The 22,274-nt window shown below is 39.5% G+C and overlaps 1 protein-coding gene across 10 annotated transcripts in view; it reads left to right on the forward strand.

Annotated features, from left to right (window-relative positions):
* Nucleotides 1-19,939, forward strand: part of LAMA2 (laminin subunit alpha 2) — a 748,112-nt gene extending 728,173 nt beyond the window's left edge. For all 10 annotated transcript variants that reach the window (XM_061623807.1, XM_061623808.1, XM_061623810.1 and 7 more), the window contains 7 exons: nt 5,401-5,513; nt 7,950-8,139; nt 10,266-10,421; nt 12,348-12,501; nt 16,292-16,422; nt 17,685-17,907; nt 19,664-19,939. In XM_061623807.1, the coding sequence (XP_061479791.1) occupies nt 5,401-5,513; nt 7,950-8,139; nt 10,266-10,421; nt 12,348-12,501; nt 16,292-16,422; nt 17,685-17,907; nt 19,664-19,821 (1,125 nt within the window). In that variant the 3' untranslated portion in view covers nt 19,822-19,939. The remainder of the gene's footprint in view (nt 1-5,400; nt 5,514-7,949; nt 8,140-10,265; nt 10,422-12,347; nt 12,502-16,291; nt 16,423-17,684; nt 17,908-19,663) is intronic.
* Nucleotides 19,940-22,274: the final 2,335 nt, after the last annotated feature.

The following is a 22,274-nucleotide window of genomic DNA, read 5'->3' on the forward strand; positions in this document are numbered from 1 at the left end:
CAGAAACTCTAGAACACGTTTTACTAAACTGTGAGATATTCAATAATCTAAGACCCAAATTTATTTTACCTTTTATTTCTAGTCTTTCAGATAGTTCTCCAGAAAGAATAGTTTATTTTCTTCTATCTGATACAGACAAAATTTTAACAGAATCAGTTGCTAAATTTCTTTTTGTAGCTCAATCACTACGGAAAGATCAAGTTCACAATATGTATTGCTGATTTCATTAATTATTTTAATTTTTATTTACAACAAGCCAAGAAATGAAGGTGTCCCTATATATGTAAATCTTTGCAGCTTGGCCTATCTGTATTTTCATTCTACGGTATTGTTTATATCCCTGTAATTATTTTAAATGAACATAATTATATATTCACGGTAAATTTGTTTACAAACTGTTTGGGTCTATGACCGTAATAAAGTTGTATGTTGTACATTAAGTAAGCTCCATTGGGTTTAATGGGACTTACTCCCAGGTGTGTTTGGATTGCAGCCTTCGTTTAGGGACGGAAAACCTATGGCTCTCAATATGTTGTCGGACTCCGACTCCCTTCTTCCCTGGCCATTGGCCATACAGGCTGGGCCTGATGAGAACTGGAGTCCAACAATGTCTGAAGGTTCACAGATTCTCCATCTCTGACTTAGTTGGTTAGAAATTATTACTCTTCTGGCATAATTCTCTCATAAGGTGTGAGAGGTTCTGGGTTCATATACTGGTCAAACCCTCTTTGGCAGTTGCGTGCCTGCTTTGTATGTAGATCCAGGTTCAACCTGCTGTCATTTGGCATAGACAGTACTGTACTTGATAAACCAATTGATAGTATTTTTATGTCTTCTAGATAGTTGAATATTTTTGTGGAATGATGCTGTACAGGTGATAATGGTTTTATATGTACAGAACTAAGATCTGCCAGGATGTCTCAGCAAAGAACATGAATGCTTCAGTAAGATTTCCTTTATAGAATCATAGAATAGTAGAGTTGGGCCTACAAGGCCATCAAGTCCAGCCCCCTGCTCAATGCAGGAATCCAAGTTAAAGCATACCCAGAAGGTGTCTGTCCAGCTGCCTCTTGAATGCCTCCAGTGTTGGAGAGCCCACCACCTTCCTAGGCAATTGGTTCCACTGTTGTACTGCTTTAACAGTTACGAAGTTTTTCCTGATGTTCAGACAAAATCTGGCTTCTGAGAAATCTGGCTTTGAATTACTGAGGTAGATGGGCCAATGGTCTGACTCAGTACAAGACAGCTTCCAGTAAAAGGGTCCTGCAATTCCCCCCCCCCAAAAAAGATGATCCACATATGCCCTTTACACGTACAAGGAATTTCAAGGGTGTTCAGTGACTTGCTTCCAGGTCACTAAATGGTTCCTTTAGAACTACAGTCCAAATTTTGGTAATGAGTTTTTTCCCCGTAATGATTTAGTTAATGATGTAATAGCAACACTTTAAAAAAAAATAAACCCTTGTTTTATATTAATGGCTAATTTTTGAGTGAAAATAAAAGAAAAATCCTACTATGTCCAGAGGCCTACTGAGTAGTACATGCTTTGGATGCAGAAGGTCCCAGGTTCAATCCCTGGCTTCTGTTTAGAAAAGCAAATCAAGTAGGAGACCATTCTTTCCTTGCACTGCTGCCAGTCAGGTACACAATACTGGACTACTATTAAAATGCTACTATTAAAATGGTCTGACTCAGTATACAGCCTCCCACATTACCTGAAGTTGAACAAACATTGTCTTAAGTTTTCCCCTTGCAGAAAAAGAAAAGAGTTCAGGGAGATCAACATTTTCCCCAACAACAATGTTGAAGTGATATCAATTATCTTTTGAGATACCTTTGTCAGGTTATAATCATGGATGCCCCTTTACTTAGAATGCCTAGCACTCTTAAGTAGTGCATAGATACATTCCCAAGAGGCCTTTACTATAGAAATAACAAAATGTGTATTTGTTTTGAAAATGTCGCAAGAAACTCTGTTTTTGCAGCAAGCCAACACAGCTACCACATTAAAATGTGTTTCTATTAAAATGGTTATTTGACAACCTTAAACATGGGGGAATGTCCACACTTCTTAATACATTTTTAGACCAATGTAATTTTATTTTATATTCAGCGACCTAAGGATTATTTCCTTAATGTTGCATCATCTGAGCCATGAATGTCTTAGATATTTGTTCTGATATACTTTATAAAGTACTGCTTACAAGCTTAGCCATTTTGGCTTCATTCCATATACATGACTTTCAGAACCCCTGATGAGTTCCACCACCCTCACAAGGGCAGGGAAAGGCAGGCCGGGAGAGGGCTTTCTCTGTGACAGCCCCTACATTGTAGAACTTGCTCTCCACAGAAGCGCGTCTAGCATCTTCGTTATACAGTTTTTGCCATATGTTGAAGACGCACCTCTTTATTTTGGCTGTGACAGTTAAGGGTTTTCTGGGTTTTTTATGTGACCCATCTCCTTTGTTGAATATATATTGCTCTGTTCCATTTTGAAATGGTTTTATGTATTTTAAAATTATAGTGTGTTTTATCTGTTTTTAAATTGAATTTTCTATTCTGGAGCTAGCCCAGCAAAAAAAAATAAAGTGAATTATTCCCCACCACCCCCAAACATGAGGAACCTGTAGGGTTGCAGATGAAGCAGACAATCCACTGCTCCATGCCCCCTGGCCCACTTAGGATTGCTTAATTGTGTTTGCTCCTGGATTCCATCTGCTGCGGGTTCACTCTTTGTATTTGATTTGCTGCTACTTTGTCCTGTATTTTGTGCTGCGGGCTTAATACAAACATAAACAGACCTCCATTTGTACTTTGAATAGGGGCTGGTCTTCATTTTTGAGGAAGAAGTTGGTTTTTAAAATAAGAGAGACTAATGAGGTTGGATATTCTGCATGTTAAGAGTCCCACAATGGATCTCTTTCCGCTGCAAATGCTGTAATGTGTGTAGCGAGACAACACCAGTGATTGCTGCTTCTGCCTCATGTCATTTACTGCTTCTTAGGATTCGCTTCTTGCCGAAGTGAAGAGCGCCAACATTTCAGCTGACTTTGGCACTGTGACGGTATCTCCTAGTGTTTTTCCCAATCTGTCCCCATCCCTGTTTTCTTTAACACTGCTAGATGAACTGCAGTGCTGTTTCAGTGATGTTGCTACTAAATGGCTTTTTCTCCCCACCGGTAGTGCAGCTTTGCAGACAAATGTGTGAGATAGTCAGACAGCAGTCTTCCCATTTGATCAAGCAGGTCTACTAAAGGTATTGTTTTCCTGTCTTATTGGCAATGTCACATCAATCAGATTTCAGCTAAAAGAATTCATTAAAAGGTTCATTCTTTAAGCCGTTCTGCGACACACATGGCTGTCAAGTTTCAAGCTTTTAAAAAAGTTATATTCCCATTTAGAAAGCATTTCTAGTAAATATGAATGCTTTCAGCTACTCCGTCTGAATGTTTTTGGTCTATTGTAGTATTTAATATAATTTGGTTTTATTAAGCATCTTTATTTTCTTTCCTGGTCCACACCAATTAAAGGTGGGTGGATTGTACATGCAATTATATATACACCTATTTCGGGTTGTAATTGACAGGAACATTATATATAACTGTGCTGAAACAGATGGACACTGAATGTGCAGGAAGAGGGGAAATTTTCCTTAGTCAATGGTCAGCGGCTGAAAGACTATCCTCACACATTTGTAACAGGGCTCTTCCAGACATCATCTGGTTCAGTGGTAGCACTAAACCAGGACATGCAATATGAAGTATCCCAAAGGAAATAATCTTCCAATTGTGGGAGTTTAATGTGAAGATTGCTGTTTGGGGCATAATGGCAGCCCATGCAAATCTTGCTGGTCCATCTGGATTATCAGCAACATCCGTAACTGGCACACTGAATGTGTGGATTTTTTCATGACTAACACTTTGATTCAGGACATCAATTTTTTACAAAAAAACTACATCTGGAAGTGCCTATAATATTTTGTGCCCTCTTGTAATTGCATCAAGGGGCTGGATTAGGAAGAGAATGTTTATCCCAGCAAACCATTTGAAAACCAGTTTCACACCATTCTGAATATTTATTTGCATGTTGCTGAAAAATCAAAAGAGGGGAAATTCCTCTTTAAAGTATAAATGTCTTCTTTCCTAATGTATTATTTATGATGTTTTGAAAGTGTTATATGGAAAGAACTCCACACCTTGCATTCTTTAGGTCTCAACTGACTTGGAATGGAAACAGCCAAAAGGATGTGGCTAGCCCTGGGCTATTAAACAAAAAGTGTTGTAATATATATATTTGGACCTCATTTCGCCCTGTTACATTTTTTCTCTTGGGATTTGGTTATGTCAGCCCATTCATTTATCTTCTTCATAATATATCCACTAGAAACTGAAAGCAGATAAGATGACATTCAGATTTCAGATTCATGTCTTTCTTTATTTATATGACACTGATTTAGGTCTATAACTGGAGTATCAAAGGTAAAAGATAAATAGTTTTCATATAAAATTTAAGTAACTAGAATATATTTGTCAGGAAGCCCCTCCTATTTTCTCTCTCTCTTTCTCTCTTTCTCTCTCTCTCTCTCTCTCTCTCTCTTTCATCCATCTTTTCTTCTTTGGTGTGTATATATGGAAAGAGAACTATGTTGGGGCTATCAACTTCACTGTCACTGTTGTAGATTTCTAGTGTTTGAGTCTATCCAAGTATATATCATTATTAGAGTAATTATTCGAGCTATATTTCAGATGAAAGTTGAGATTCTCAAGATTCCAAGAAAGTCATTAGCTATCATCCTAGAAAGCTGTATTCCATTCTGCATGATACGATTACAGTTCGGCACATTTTTGCACCCACTGGAATTACACATCTCAGCTTACATGTAAGCTTACTTGTATAAAATAAATCGTACACATTTTCTTTCAGCCTAACCCTATCCTCTTCTGCACTGAAGCAGTGACACAGAGGATCCAGAATGAGGGCTTTCACACATGTGCAAGGCACAATTCAGGCTGGTGCTGGGCTCAAACATCTGACTTCCCTTCCCCAGCCCTGACACGGCAGGGCCATTTGGTACTATAAGCAGGACATAAAAAGCTGAGGTTGCCTTGCTTTCCTAACCTCGGATACTGTTTTAGTGGCTAGGGCCCAAAAAGCAGCTGAAACAGCAATGCACAGATGCAGCATCACTTACTATGGGCTTCTACTTAAAGCAAAAAGGCTAGCAGAAGAAATATTTTAAAAAAGGAGAAAGAGGCATAATGTTCTGGGACACACCTCCTGGGCAGCAGGAAGTGAAATCTGCTGTTTACATAGCAGAGATGCTGGAATGATGGGAAGAGCTGTGTTCTAAACTAATAGAGAATAATGATGAAGAGATGATGAAAGTGTTCTGTTTTTCAGGAACATTGTGCTGCTGATGTGGAGCCAATTACCTTGGAAGGTGGCAAGCAATTCGGCCTCTCAAGGAACAGCCATATTGCAGTTGCATTTGATGACACCAAAGTTAAGAATACGTACGTCCAGTTTTGAGATGAAGTGTTGAAGAAATTCATGGTGGTAGTGTGGGATGTGGCATGCTAGATATGTTTTTAATCAGGAAGCCACCATTCAAGGAACTGAACAAGATGACTTCCAAGTTTGTTTTCATACTGCACAAAATCATATGAATGTTTTCTTGTCCTTCTAAACTTCGGCTGCACAGTTAGACTTTACGCTTAGCAAGAATTCCATTTTAAACCTGAAACCATTTTCCTAAGTTAGAACAGCTCTGTAATATGTGAAAAAGTATCTTTAGTATCTGAAAAAGCTCAATAGAGCAAAGAGAAATAAAGTAAAAATGCCAGGGAAAGGGAATTAATTGGTCTATATTTACTAAGTCACAGACAAGACCATTTCTGTGTTGCTGGAAGTCACTAATTTCCTGGAATTATTTATACTGCAAACTACAGGCACTAAAATGCAATCCGATACATACTTGTTTAAGAGAGAGTCTCACTGAACTGAGTGGGATTCATTTCTGAATAGATGTACATAGGATTACACTCTGTGGTTCATTTGAAATAATAGATACATTTTGAAATATAAATTGTGTACTTCGTTTACAAATACAGTAAAACTTGCCAGAATATTTGGAATACATGTTTCAGTTATGTATATAGAAGACAACCTCACAGCTTTACATGAGCCTCTTTTTAAATTTTGTTTCATTACTTGTGTGCTACTTTTGATTTGAGTTCATCTATTTTATGTCTTATTTTTACTTATAAGAGTCTGGATCCAAACTTGCTCTTGCACAAATGGAAATGTTCCTTCTGTTAACAGAAAGGACTGTGACCAGTGGAGACTCCTGCTGGCAGAGGGGAGGGAAAGCTATTTTTGCCAATGCCCCCTGCTCCCCCATTCCATTCCATCTCCCACATTGTTCTGGAGAGAGATAGATGCAAGAGGTTGAAAATGGAAGGAGGAATCGGCAAAAGTTGCTTCCCCTTCCTTCTGCTAGTGGGAGTATTCCATGAGTAGAGTTCTGCTCATGGAATCACTGGATCCAAGCCAAGTTTTTCACAATTACAGAGCAATAATTAATGAAAAATGTGAATTTTCAAAAACCAGGGAGTATATTTCTGTGATTCGGTAGACATTGGGACGGCATCTTGTCAGCATGGTTGCTGGAGCCTACAGATTCCATCCAGTAATTTGGGGAAAAGGGTTCTATGGGCATGCATGCATTTGAAAAGATATGGCATCCTCTTCTTATCCCTCCAAAGTCTTCTAAGGGGCCCTGGGCAGACTTCATGTCTTTTAAATCAGTGTATGGATAGCATGTGTTACTGTCTTCTTAAGGTGTTGAGATCCCTCCCTTTCAGGGTTTCATAATTCATGCCATAAGTGAAGCCACCCTTGGTTGCAGTGAGTACTCCTGCCTTCTACTTAGCAGTCTGGCTCATGTTCTACCCTTATCCCTACTTCTGGCTGTTTACCAGTATCTCCTACCCCCAGTCTTGGGCACTTGGTATTGCACTTTTCACCTTTATCACATTCTTTGGGAGTTGTTGGTTTGGTTTGGTTTTTTACTCAAGGGCTTTCCATAGGTTTTCCCATCAGTGGATTCCGGTTGGGAGCCAACTTTCAACTCTCAGACTTCTAATTTAACCCCTCTTCATTAAACATTTCAGCTTTGCTTCAAATGGGCATGCTCAGATGGATGAATCTGTCAGTTTTGGTTCCTCTCAGTTTTTCATTATTCAAGTCTTAACTTGAGGGTTTTTTTAAAAAGCCACAAGATCATTTGTATGCATTTTCATGTGCATTTCTCTTACTAAAAGCATTTTTGTACATAGTTTTGTACAATATATGCATTTTTGCAAGCAAAGGTCTCCTAATAGAATGTATTTTGTACATTATTTTCACTAATATATGTATTTTGGTATACACTTTTCACTAATATACACATTTTTTACATGTTCTGTGGTTGGAGAACTGTATTGTAAAATTCAGAGAAGTGTGAATTTTGAAGCAGAGCAGTGTTTCAGTTTGCATATTGGTTGAGGAAGTGCACATTTGGTGAACTTCTGTTAAAATATGAACCAAATGAACATCTTCCCAACCTCAGAACTCACACCTGTCCATTTCAGAAAAAAGAAAGCCTAGTTATGACAATTTGCTCTTAAGATGAAGCACTGGCGTTTTGTGGCAGACGAACAAGTATTTATCTCTTATTTTTCTGCACCACAGAAAATATATGTTGTTTAAGCTCTAAATTAAGTCTGTGCTGTAAGTGCATGAATATTGCATCCATATACCTTGGCAAGTTCAGAAATAGGAAATAGGTATTTTGGTTTTATTTTTCTTATAAATAAGTTTGCCTTTGGCAATGTTGGTTTTATGAGAAGGAATGAAAGATAAAACAGATGTTTCCTGACTTTCTATTCTTTCTCTCCCCCCCCCCATAGACTCACCATTGAATTTGAAATCAGAACTAAGGCTGAAAATGGGCTGCTTTTCTATATGGCTCGGATCAATCATGCTGATTTTGCCACTGTTCAGATAAAGAATGGCTTTCCATACTTCAGTTATGACCTGGGACATGGGAATACCAGCACAATGATTCCCAACAAAATCAATGATGACCGGTGGCATAAGGTACGCTGTGATGATGGCCTAGCAGCTAAAGAATTAGGTTATGTGCAAAACTGCAGAGAAAAAAAAATGGGGGAGCTCTGTAGAAGCAATAGGCTGGATCCAAACTTAGCTGTTCACAAATGGAAAGGCTTCTTTAGTCTACTGGCATTTTTTGATCCATTGAAGGATCCCACTGTCAGAAATGGGCAAGAGTCACACCACTGTTCCAGAGAGTCCCCCAAACCTTTGAATCAGATTTTGGAAGGATGCAGGGGGCTGTAGGAGAAGGTGGAACTGGCAAAAAGTTGCCTCCCCTCTTCCACTAGTGGGAGCAAAGTCTGGATCCAAGTCACTGAATACAGCAAAGTAACGGTGTCATGAATACTCTCATGGAGTTTATTCAAACACTAATGCCAGCTTTCGATGGGAGTTTGGTTGACTGCTACTGAAAACAGGTTCCTAGACTAAAACGATTGTCTCTTGGTCTGAATTAAGAAGACTCCTCTAAGAGGCAAATCAATAAAATCATTTTGTTTTCTTGAGATCATTTGTTATTCACTTGAGCAGCTGGGACCCACTACTGACCTAGGGTAGGTTGCAACAGCAGCACTATTAATATACAATATACAGCAAAACAAAAAAAATAAGAAGTGAGTCCCCAAATATACGTGTGGGCTGAAGTTTGGTTTCAGATTTAAAAAGGTTGAAGACTAATCAGATCTGTGATTAACTTATGTACAGATATCCCATTTTCATGTTCCTGGTATTGGATTTTGCTGCTGACTAAACACTTCAGGATAGGCCTGCCAGAGAACCCATCCATCTTATTAATTGCTTCCACTCCCTTGAAAGGTTAAAAGGGGAAAAAAGAATGTACCAGGATATGCATGTATACTATTCCATTGTTGTTTAGCTTTTTCCTGCCCTTATAAAAGTTATTCTTGAACAGCACTTGTAGATAACTCATGCATGCTCACTTGGAAGAGCAAACGGTAACATTCCACCTCATCCCTAGTACTTCATAGGGCATAAGTAGCTACTAGCTACTTCTACTTCCACTCCTCTACAACCACTGTTGGAGGCAATATGCCTCCAAATACCAGTTATTGAGAACCACAAGTGGGGAGAGTGCTATGGTAAAAAATCTGTGGCTGTGTGTCTTCTGTACTAGTTCTTATTTATTAATATTGTTTATGCCACATTTTCAGTATGCATGTCATTTTCTAGTTTCAAAAGCAATTTTAAAAAAGCCATGGTCCATAAGAACCTCATAATGGAACAGTGCAATCCTATGCATATTTGTCAGAAGTAAACTCCACTGTATTCAATTATCCTATGTATGAGTGCATAGGATTGCAGTCTAAGAAGTAAACCACAGTGAATATAGTGGACTTATTTCTGAGTAGACATGCATAGGATTGTAAGGCACACAGTAGCAGACAGTGTGATGGGGTGGGTGGCAATCACCTGGCCTCCATTCAGTTGTGTTGCTGCTGCCTGCCAGGGGGTAGAGGGGGAGGGACAAGGCTGGCACAGTGTAAATGCACCACACCAACCTTCTTGCTCCTTTGCCCTTCCCTGTCTAACTAACAGTAAGCTGCAGCAATGTGATCAACCAGAAGTCAGGTGAGTGGCACCTCCCTGCCACACTGTTTGCTACTGACGCACATGTTCCTATTTATCTGAAAGGAAGGTAAAATAGCATTCATTCAAATCTGAGGGATGTTGCATAGCAGGCCAGTCCTAGGCATGTTAACTCAAAAGTGTTGCCAGTCCCATGCTGCGGAATGCTCTTCCAGCAGAGATTCAGCACGCATCGTGGCTATGACTTTCAGGTAAAAAAAAAGTCTTGAGACCTTTTTATGCTGACCGGCCTTTGTAACTGTTTAATTTTTATTTTGATTAACCAGTCGTCTTAATGATTGTCTGTATTTTTATTTTTTCAAGTGGTGTTTTATGTTTTAACATTGTAAACCGCACTGATATTTCATGATGTGCTGGTATAGAAATACTTTTATAAATAAAAATAAATAGGTGTTCAGTGGAGCTTACTCTCAGGCAAGTGTGAATAGAATTGCAACCTATATAACATAAAAATATAGTAGTAGTGGTGATCATGATGTACTGATTATCTGTCTTCTTACCAGATAAAAATATTCCGAACCAAGCAAGAAGGTGTCCTTTTAGTTGATGGTGCAACAAACAGGACTACTAGCCCAAAGAAAGCTGATATTCTGGATGTTGTGGGGATGCTGTATGTTGGAGGATTACCAGTTAATTATACAACTAAAAGAATTGGTCCAGTAAGGAAAGAAGACTTTTTGTGTTTTTAAAATCTGAGAAGATTGTTTGTTATGTGTTTACTACCATTGTCCAGCACATGACTGTGAACAAAAGATAGGGATGAGCATTTTGCTCTTGATGTCAAAGACTCAAGGTTCACTCAGTACAAAAATTGTATCCTTAACCTTCCCTTTGATGTTGAGTGACTTGATCCTTTTTCACCACCCCAAGAGTGCCCATCCGCAGGGGCCAGCAATACTCACACAGGAAGCAGCCCCATCATTCAGGTAGTCCAAGGTGTTCAGAGTTGCGTGGCATCCTGCCATGAGGTAGCAGGTCTCAAAGTGCTCCAGTAATACATGAGTTGAGCCCCGCAGGAGATGGTGTGGTAGGGAGGGGCACTCACCTGACCTGTGGTCAGTTGCATCACTGATACTTACTGAGAGGCAGAGGCAAGGGATTAGCTCTGCTGGTGTGCTTCTACATTAGCATCAGCTTTGTGGAGCCTCAATCAGAAGTCAAAGTTCCCACAGAGAACATAAACATTTTTTTATTTAGTTCCAGTTCTTATGAAAGGTTTTTTTGTTTTTTGGTACATGAATTGTCAAATACAGACACAGCATGTCAAATATGAAATGTATCATTAACCCAATTCCTACTTAAGGTTAATATAAAGAGGACCCAAAATTCCATGCGTATATTTTTTTTAAATTCTACATTCATACACATTTTTTATTTAAAAAAATCTCTTAAGAACCTACTGTAAAACACAGGATAAAAATTAGAACCCTCATAATGTAGTATTGAATCCTTTTGGCTTTGTCTAAGGCTTGGAAAGGTGTACTGTTTACCTGATAGCAGAACACCGTGGAAGAAAAACAAGGCTTCACACTGTATTTAGATCAGCTCCGTTGACGCCTTTATTTTTGTGCAAGTTGAAATAGCCATTTTGAGAGAATTTAGACTAACGTGGAGATTCCATGAAGTTGCAAGTTCTCTCCCCCTTAATTTTTACAGCACATATTTATACCATTCCCCAAAGCACATGTAACCAAATTACAGTATGTCATCATTTTAATATGTCATTTTAGCATGTCAACTTGACATGTATCTATTGTCTTTCACACAGAACAGAGGAAATTAAATGTTAATAAAGGTAAACAGCAGTTTAAAGTCTAAGGGTTACATTCACACGGCTTGCAAATGCTTTCCTAACCTGGTTGCTCTTTTCTTGTTTGCACGACTTGCATTACTACATCAGCATTTTTCTCGGGACATCTTTTTGTTCTCTCTCTTGGTACATTAAATGGAAACAGTCTACCCTTCATTCTCCGCATTCACAATTCTGAACCAAAGCTAGAAAATTTGAAACAAAGCTAAGGCTTCCACAACACAAAAGAAGCTATTTGCATAGTCATACAATAGGAAGAACAAGAAATCAGTTGCCTGACAATCTGATTTTTGCTTGTACAATGGAAGTTACATCAGTTCTTAGCATGGCTGCATTCTGGTCCAAGAGATGTACAAATGCTAGCAACACTAATCTCACAACCACTCATTTGTGATGTTGAAAATATGTTCTTCCCAGTAAGGGGACAAGTCTTGAAAGAACATGGCATTTTATATTTCTAACAGAATTTGGCATGCTGCTATACCATGCATTTTTATGTCACCTTTGCGAAGCTTAAAAATGTGACCCACATTTTGGGCAACTGGATCCTTAGAATTTCCTCTACACAACGTAATTCTACAGAAAATAAAAGGAGACTTGCCGCACTGTCAGGTGTTTTGTATAATAGTCATGTAATAAGTCTTGGTCACTTCAACAAGAACGATGAGTAAAAATGCTAGCTATTCACTGATGCCATATTTGAGTCTTTCAGTTGTGAGATAAATGCATTTTAGATGACTCTGTATATACTAACACCTTTTTCACCCTTCCTCAGGTTGTCTATAGCATTGATGGATGCATGCGGAATTTTCAAATGACAGAGTCTCGTGTTGATCTGGATAATCCTACCTCCAGCTATAAGGTTGGAAAGTGCTTTGCCAATGCACAGAAAGGAACATACTTTGCAGGAACAGGGTTTGCCAAAACAGGTAATGTTGTGCACTGTTTCATTCTTAAAAGGAACTCCAGAGGATTTTAACAATTGTTATTTTGAAATCATGGTTGGGCCCTCCTAAGTAGACAGTTGGCAAGGGAGGGATGAATAGATCAGAGGATAAATGCTGAAAAGTGAAGAAGGAGAATGAAAGAAATATAGATTTTTATGATGACCCACAGGGATTGTTTCTTATACAAGCCTTGTTGAAATTGAATTTGTCTAACAGCAATAACCAGGACTTGTGCATGATTGTGGCTGTTGTGATGAAATTTTTAAAGGTTTATCAATACATGAAAGAAGAACCCTTTCTGAAAACACAGGGATTTCATTTAAAAGTGCTTGAGCAATTTCAACTATAGCTCCCTCAACAAATCTAAAACATTTATATATTTTTAATCATCCTATTTTATTCAAGAGTTTGACTTGGAGTCTAACTTTCCTTGAGTCAATGCAATATAATTTTCATTCATGGAACAAGTCTGGTCCTGTGGGTTACAGGGTCTTTGAGAATGGTGTGGGATATAATGTGAGGGACTGCAGATGGGAGAGAGTTGGTGCAAATTGCACTCCTTCTTACGTGGAGCAACATAGGATCCCAGCCTCGTCTTCTTCCAGGTGTGCTTTGTTTCAATTATCCTTAAAGGAACTCATATAGCCTCCGTTATTCAGTCACACGTACACACATACACACATATGCCCTTGGCCTGGGTGCTTAACCCAACAGGTTTGAGAACCAGGTCATGCCATCTCTGCTAGTCTCAGAGCATCATCTTCAATTCTATCTTTTTGCATGCACATCCACCTAGAACCTTGTGTTGTCCAGATAGGGACCCCAGTTTCTTTTGGCTTTGAGATGAATCATTGAACCTCAGTTAGGTGAGCTAGCTGTGAAGGCCACAAGCCAAACGTAGCATGTGGCACACCACATGTGCTTACCATGGGCTCAAGCAGTTGGATGTCAGCCCTTTTCCCATAGCTACAGTGAGTGGAAGTGCCAGCACAAATCCAGCTAGCACTTCAGGCAGGATGTTGAAGAGCATGTGTGGGACCTGAGGTGCTCACAGGATTACTAGCTTCAGTTCAGGACAGAATTTTATTTTTTTTTACAATAATTTTTATTCAAATTTTCATAAAACAAACAAAACAAAATCATAAAACATTCAAAGACAAAAAACAAAACAAAACAAAAATGATTAAACAAAAAAATAAAATGTTGACTTCCCATTTGTCGCAGATCAGTTATAGGTCTACAATATATAACAATCCTGTCTCTTAAATTATATTATAAAATCACTTTCCTCCAGTAGTTATCTTAATTAATCATCAAATCTCATAGACATTACTTTATTCTTTCCACAAAAAGTCAAAGAGAGGTTTCAATTCTTTAAGAAATATATCTATCAATTTTTCTCCAAATAAACATGTCGATTAATCCATCTCGTTAATAATAATAATAATCTTATTGTCATAACCATAGTCCAAATAAACATATCGATTAATCCATCTCATCAAAATCTGTTAGGTCCAATAATTTCAATAGCCATTATTCCATTATCCATATTAATTCCATCTTCCATCTTCAATAGTCCTGTTAAGTCCAGTAATTTCAGTGTCCAATCTTCCATTATCAGTATTCCATAATAATCTTGCTGTCATAACCATAGTCATATAATAAGAGTCTGATGGGAATTTCCTCTATCCCAAATATTTTCTTGCCATCAATTCTGAGTAAGTTGCTGAAATATTGTTGTAAAGTCATATCTCTGTTCTTCTTTTTTACAAAATGCACTGGCTCATCTCTTAAGAGTTTTTCCATTGTCACATGGCTGCAGTTAATTCCATAGATTTTCTCTATATCAAGCTCCATCACGTCATTCCAGTCCAGAAAATTATCCAAGCCATTGATAACTTTATCTCTAATATCTTCATTAATTTCTTCAGAGATAACGTTAAATTCCAAACAGTAGATTTTATTTCTAATATCCATAAACTCCAGATCTTTTTCCAATTCCACATTTGTTCCAATCTCCAGGGCTTGTATCTTCCCTTTATTTTTTCTTTTCTCATCTCTGATCTCATTCTCCTCTCTCACAGGATCCCCTATTTCTTTAAGCTCCTGCGTCATTTTGCTCAGTTCAATTTTCAGCTCCTTACTGCCCTGTCGCAGGGTTTGTTTCGTTATCTCAATCTCATCCATTATTTTCTGAAACATAATTACTTCCAGATTCTCAGCCACTTTCTTGATTCCCATTTTTAAAACCATGAAAACAAAACAAAACAAAAATAAAGAAGAACCACTTCTTATTTCAGCAACAATTGGGTTAATATTCCAGGCTTGATGACATCACAGTATAAACAGAGCAGCCTGCCTTATCTCTCTATGTTCAAGAATACAAAACAAATTTAGTTCCCAGCATCAAAACAGTTAGTGGCGTCGTGAAGAAGCAGATTCGTCAAAATAAAATAGACCAAAAAGAGAATAGTCCCAGACAATATAATGTTCCAAAGTTCATATTTTTTATTTTTTTCTCCTCGGAATAGAAATCCCTCTTCTGTTTATATCTTTAGAATGCACTTCCAGGACAGCTTTTTGCAATAGAAACAGAGATAAGCTGTTAATTTCGTGAATAACAGAGAAGAGTTATAGCTCACCCAGAAGTTCTTTAAAGCTGATTCATTTGACAAATCTCTTTTTGCTGCAACAATTTAAACCAAGTAAAAAAAAAATAGAAAGAAGGGTGCTTGCCTGTTAGTCCGTTTTCTCTTTGAAGAAAAGATAAACGTATCACATTAATCAGATAGAGCTTGTTCGGAAGTCCGTCCGGCATTGCTGGCTGGACCTTTTCTCATAAATTAATGAAATCCAGTCCTCCCAACAAAAACAGGCTTTTGAGGTTGATCTCTACATTTCTCCCTACCCAGGAGAAATTTCATCAGTCAAAAAAAAAATGTTCTGACTGATTTATATCTGAATAAGCTTCTTCTGAGGCGGGAGCCCGTCTCAAAAGCAGGCACAAGCGAAGTCACCCTTCCCGGAAGTCAGTTCAGGACAGAATTTGTATGCTTTTTACAGTTTCACAGAAGAGAAACTTCAACTGGCGGATAGTCTCACCTATCATAAGTGCCACCCTCTTTTTCTATGTAACATCCTGTTCCCTCAAGAAGGAATTATTTTGGACATAGTACCGCAACCTTTCTTTTTGGTAGATTTATTTCTTTAGAATATTTATAGCCCAGGGCGAATCTTAAGGCAGCTTAAAAATAAAAATCACAGACAAGTCTTGTATGATGAACAGAAATGTTCCTATGATTACAGGATTATTCAGGTAGTATTTCATGCCTGCATCCTTGATCTACCTTGGTGTTGCCCTTTGGTGTCTGTGTACTAGACAGCAGAGCCCACTGAAGCATGGGAGTGGGCCTGAGCAGCTGGAAACTCACTTAGCTCATGATGGAGCCCTCCCCTTTTGTTTTTTGCCTGCCATCTGCTCCCACCAAAGTCCTCTAAGGCAAGGGACTGGGGCTGAGCATCTAGATCTTCCTCAGCGCATGATGGACTCAAGTCTTCCCTTGCTGGGAAATTAACCACTTACTGAAGGAAAATGCTTATGGAGTATAGTGTACCTGTGTCCCATTCCTTCTTTTTTTTTAGCTACAGTGTGTTTTCTGTCACTGTGAAATATTGACCATAACATGATTATGAATCTTTATGTGACATGGAAAAATGCTATTCATGGCATTACTGAGACTCTGTATTTTACACTGTCTTCCTCACTTCTCAGTTGGAGCATACAAAGTGGGGCTAGATCTGCGAGTGGAATTTGAGTTCCGTACAACTCAGACAAATGGTGTTCTCTTGGGGATCAGCAGCCAAAAAATGGATGGACTTGGCATTGAGTTGGTAGATGAAAATGTATGTATGGCGAAATTGCATTGGACTAGATTTTGTTTCTCAGCCACTTTATGCAAACTAGCCTTGCCTAACCTGCTGCCATCTACATAATTTGTACTCCAACTCCTATCAGCCATAGCCAGCATGGGCAACAGTCAATGGGAGCTGTCAGTGAGAAGGGGCTGTGCTATATACCTGGCTTCCTGGGAGCAGAGCACTTACTGGGAGGGGAGAGGTGGCAAGGAGGTCAGCACTGTGTGGGCACATCAGCAGGAGTGCCAGATTGACTCCATCAGTGAGCCACACAGCACCAACCTGTCTGCCACCTCATCTTGCTCCCTCTCAGTAAACAGCAGCACGGCACCACCCCTCCTTACTTACTTCTCCTGGTCAGGAACATGAGAGTCGTAGTCCAGACCATCTTTGGAGAAGGCTGACATAGACTCGGCAACAAGATCTCAGGTTTTGTCTTTGCACCAATGCTAGTTTGGGACCCAGTACTCCTAGTGAAGCATGAAAAGGGTTTCCCTTGGCATTTTGAGGGCTTTGCAGGCCAACTGAAGCCAGAATCCATGTGTTACGTCTAAATGGGTGTTACCCTGACTTGCAGGGTAGAGCCTGACTCTTCTGTCTCTCTTTCACAGTTAGAATATCATTTTAACGCTTAACCCAGATTCATAGAAATAGGGAGCAAAAAGTCTCTTGTGATGAAACTTGTGTTTGCCTTTCCCAACCTTATCTTGGTTCTTGTAAAATATTGTGAAAGGTATTCTATATAGACACTATTATGTTCCATATAATGCTGTGCAGATAATAGAGCAATGTCTTTGCAAGTTGGACAAGTACTTACAAACATTTTAATCATAAAAAACATTGCTGAAACAGTATTTGGTGTCTATTATCCATTTTAGTTTGGCAGTAGCAAATTGACAAACAGTACATCCATAATTTTGAGCTTTCCTGCCAAGACTGGTCCTAAAGCCACAAATTAATTTCAAGTGGATCTTTGAGTATAGCATAATTTCATCCATTTATGTCGATTAAGTATTTAAACATTGCTTTTGCTGAAGATAACTAAGCCACTACTACCTTTAATGGGGAGGATCTGTACCATAAACATGCCATATACCAGTCTGCTTTTCTACCTTGTATATCAACTAACAGCTTTAAGGCAGATCACATCTGACAGCACAGTAGCCGGGCTTCCAATTAGCACATTACATTTTCGTTTTGTTTTAATAGCTAATTGGTTTTCCTAATTGTTTTTGTAATTTGCTCTCTAGGTGATGTTCCATGTCGATAATGGTGCAGGTCGATTCTCTGCCATCTATGAACCTGCTGTTCCAGGTAGTTTGTGTGATGGACAGTGGCACAAGGTTATTGCACACAAGATAAAGCACCGTGTAATGCTGACCGTGGATAGTTACCATGTAGAAGGTATCAGTCCAAATGCAGCTTCCACTTCAGCAGAGACTAATGATCCTGTCTTTGTTGGAGGATATCCTGGTGAGTACACAAACTAGACAGTATTTTGTTTTATCAAAGTGATATGTTTCATAAGGCAAAAATCCCTGGGACCAAAAAAATATAGAGGAATATATTGTCTTGATCAAGCCACATGCTGCATGAGGTAGAAAAACAAGCCCTCTGAAAAGTAGCAGCAGGCCTCCATGCAGACTGTTGCCTACAAGCATCTGTGTGATGCCCAATGCACAAATGGTTGGTCCAGTTACTTTTGACATTGTCACCTGATTGCAGTGATAGGTAACAAGTGGTTGGTACTATCAAAACTGATCAAAATCACCGTATGTTTTGCAGACTCATACAAAGATTCCTGTATATATGTATATGTGTGTGTGGCATGTGGACCTATATATTGAATGCAGCCTGGAACAATCTATCAGCGTGCATTTTTGTTTACCTTCAAAACGAGTTAGGATCTGTTAGATCAGGGATGGGGAACCTGTGGCCCTCCTGATGTTGTTGAACTACCATTCCCATTAGTCCCAACCAGCATTGCCCATGGTCATGAATCTGAAGGAACATCCAGAGGGCTACAGGTCCACTACTCATATTTTAGATTAATTGATTTCATGTATAGCCTCTCAAGAGCATCAGCTGGCTAACTCTATGTTAAACATAAAGCTGCAATTACCAATTATAATCCCTCATCACACCCTATTCTTCCCTATCCCTGGTCACGAAAAGCTAATTTGAATAAGCTTGGAAGATCCAGGCTCAGGCTTTGGTGAGACTTCAGGGAAATGGAATTCTAAAGTTGGGGGGCAAACGCCAAGAGTGCCACTATGGATGCCTATCTTAGCAGGCAGATGGTAAACCTAAGAGGGCATTCCCTGTCCATCTTAGAAGTCATGCTGGAACACAAGAATAGGTATGGTCTCTTAAGTATACAGTTGATCTCTCTAAATGTTTGATGAGTGCTTTCATTCGTTTACCAAAATGAGGTTGTATTGAAATATTAAATAGGAGATTTAACTCGATTCAATTTTGCCAGTGTGAAAAGCAGGAATATGCCTAGGGTTCCTTTATCAAAATGTCTTTGATAGAGACTTTATCAAACATAATGAATCATAGAATTGTAGAGTTGGAAGGGGCCTATAAGGCCATCGAGTCCAACCCCTTGCTCAATGCAGGATCCAACTTAAAGCATACCTGGCAATTGGCTGTCCAGCTGCCTCTTGAATGCCTCCAGTGTTAGAGAGCCTGCCACCTCCCTAGATAATTGGTTCCATTGTTGTACCACTCTAACAGGAGTTTTTTTCTGATATTCAGCCAAAATGTGGCTTCCTGAAACTTGAGCTCATTATTCCGTGTTCTGCACTTTGGGGTGATTGAGCTCAGTGGAATCCAGTGGTGCCCTTGCACTCATGGAGGGTCTTTTGATCGAGCAAGAGCCTCTGCTAATGGAAGGGGAGGGATTTTTACTGATTCCTCTCCCCTGACGTGCACTCCTCAAAAAGTTAGAGGATCTTTCAGAACAGGCTGAAAGGTAGCAGAGGGAAGTGCAAGTTCTTCTCCCAACCTCTTCCTTACTGCTGTTGTTGATCACATTCCGGTGAGAGACTGGATGACAAGCCCTTTCATGAGCAATAAGGGCTCAGTTGGGTCCCATTTTTTTGCTCACATTGTTCTCTACTCACAAATGGCTCACATAAAATGAAATACAAAGGAAATACTTTTTTTTAGAAGAGAGAGAGAGAGGTCTGAATTATTACCTTCTTTTTTCTTCCCTTCCTCACAGATGGGCTGAATCAGTTTGGCCTGACCACCAACATCCGTTTCAAAGGATGTATTAGGTCCTTGAAGCTCACCAAAGGAACGGCTAAGCCTCTAGAGATTAACTTCAGCAAAGCCTTGGAGATAAAGGGAGTCCAGCCTCTATCATGCCCTGCAAATTAACATGACATCATCCAACTCTGACAAGAGATGGCCACTTAAAACGAAAAAGGAGTGCCTCAGAGGTTTAAAGAATTCTATATATGCAGTACCTTCATAATAAAAGGTCCTTTTGCAAATATTTTTGACTTCTGTCTGCGATATATATTCAAAATGGTGCTATTTCAGGGTGTGTTTCTAAAACATTAAATGAGGAACATCTCCCTTAGAACATAAGAAGAGCCTGCTGGATCAGGCCAGTGGCCCATCTAGTCCAGCCTCCTGTTCTCACAGTGGCCAACCAGGTGCCTGGGGGAAGCCCGCAAGCAGGACCCAAGTGCAAGAACACTCTCCCCTCCTGAGCCTTCCGGCAACTGGTTTTTAGAAGCATACTGCCTCTGACTAGGGTGGCAGAGCACAGCCATCATGGCTAGTAGCCATTGATAGCCCTGTCCTCCATGAATTTGTCTAATCTTCTTTTAAAGCCATCCAAGCTGGTGGCCATTACTGCATCTTGTGGGAGCAAATTCCATAGTTTAACTATGCGCTGAGTAAAGAAGTACTTCCTTTTGTCTGTCCTGAATCTTCCAACATTCAGCTTCTTTGAATGCCCATGAGTTCTAGTATTATGAGAGAGGGAGAAGAACTTTTCTCTATCCACTTTCTCAATGCCATGCATAATTTTATACACTTCTATCTGTCTCATCTGACCCGCCTTTTCTCTAAACTAAAAAGCCCCAAATGCTGCAACCTTTCCTCGTAAGGGAGTCGCTCCATCCCCTTGATCATTCTGGTTGCCCTCTTCTGAACCTTTTCCAACTCTGTAATATCCTTTTTGAGATGAGGCGACCAGAACTGTACACAGTATTCCAAATGCGGCCGCACCATAGATTTATACAACAGCATTATGATATCAGCTGTTTTATTTTCAATTCCATTCCTAATTATCCCTAGCATGGAATTTGCCTTTTTCACAGCTGCCACACACTGGGTCGACATTTTCATCGTGCTGTCCACTACAACCCCGAGGTCTCTCTCCTGGTCGGTCACCGCCAGTTCAGACCCCATGAGCGTATATGTGAAATTAAGATTTTTTGCTCCAATATGCATAATTTTACACTTGTTTATATTGAATTGCGTTTGCCATTTTTCCGCCCATTCACTCAGTTTGGAGAGGTCTTTTTGGAGCTCTTCGCAATCCCTTTTTCTTTTAACAACCCTGAACAATTTAGTATCATCAGAAAACTTGGCCACTTCACTGCTCACTCCTCTCTAGGTCATTAAACAACAAGTTGAAAAGTACAGGTCCCAATACCGATCCTTGAGGGACTCCACTTTCTACAGCCCTCCATTGGGAGAACTGTCCATTTATTCCTACTCTCTGCTTTCTGCTTCTTAACCAATTCCTTATCCACAAGACGACCTCTCCTCTTATTCCATGACTGCTAAGCTTCCTCAGAAGTCTTTGGTGAGGTACTTTGTCAAACACTTTTTGAAAGTCTAAGTACACTATGTCCACTGGATCACCTCTATCTATATGCTTGTTGACACTCTCAAAGAATTCTAATAGGTTACTGAGACAGGACTTTCCCTTGCAGAAGCCATGCTGGCTCTGCTTCAGCAAGGCTTGTTCTTCTATGTGCTTAGTTAATCTAGCTTTAATAATACTTTCTACCAGTTTTCCAGGGACAGAAGTTAAGCTAACTGGCCTGTAATTTCCGGGATCCCCCCTGGATCCCTTTTTGAAGATTGGCGTTACATTTGCCACTTTCCAGTCCTCAGGCACGGAGGAGGACCCGAGGAACAAGTTACATATTTTAGTTAGCAGATCAGCAATTTCACATTTGAGTTCTTTGAGAACTCCTGGGTGGATGCCATCCGGGCCCGGTGGTTTTTCAGTTTTTATATTGTCCGTTAAGCTTAGAACTTCCTCTCTCGTTACCACTATTTGTCTCAGTTCCGCAGAATCCCTTCCTGCAAATGTTAGTTCAGGTTCAGGGATCTGCCCTATATCTTCCACTGTGAAGACATATGCAAAAAATTCATTTAGCTTCTCTACAATCTCCTTATTGTTCTTTAGTACACCTTTGACTCCCTTATCATTCAAGGGTCCAATTGCCTCCCTAGATGGTCTCCTGCTTTGAATGTATTTATAGAATTTTTTGTTATTGGTTTTTATGTTCTTAGCAATGTGCTCCTCAAATTCTTTTTTAGCATCCCTTATTGTCTTCTTGCATTTCTTTTGCCAGAGTTTGTGTTCCTTTTTATTTTCCACATTCGGACAAGACTTCCATTTTCTGAAGGAAGACTTTTTGCCTCTAAGAGCTTCCTTGACTTTGCTCATTAACCATGCTGGGATCTTCTTGGCCCTGGCGGTACCTTTTCTGATCTGCGGTATGCACTCCAGTTGAGCTTCTAATATAGTGTTTTTAAACAACTTCCAAGCATTTTCGAGTGATGTGATCCTCTGGACTTTG

Source organism: Rhineura floridana, chromosome 4 (assembly GCF_030035675.1).
Source record: "Rhineura floridana isolate rRhiFlo1 chromosome 4, rRhiFlo1.hap2, whole genome shotgun sequence".
Lineage (NCBI taxonomy): Eukaryota > Metazoa > Chordata > Lepidosauria > Squamata > Rhineuridae > Rhineura > Rhineura floridana.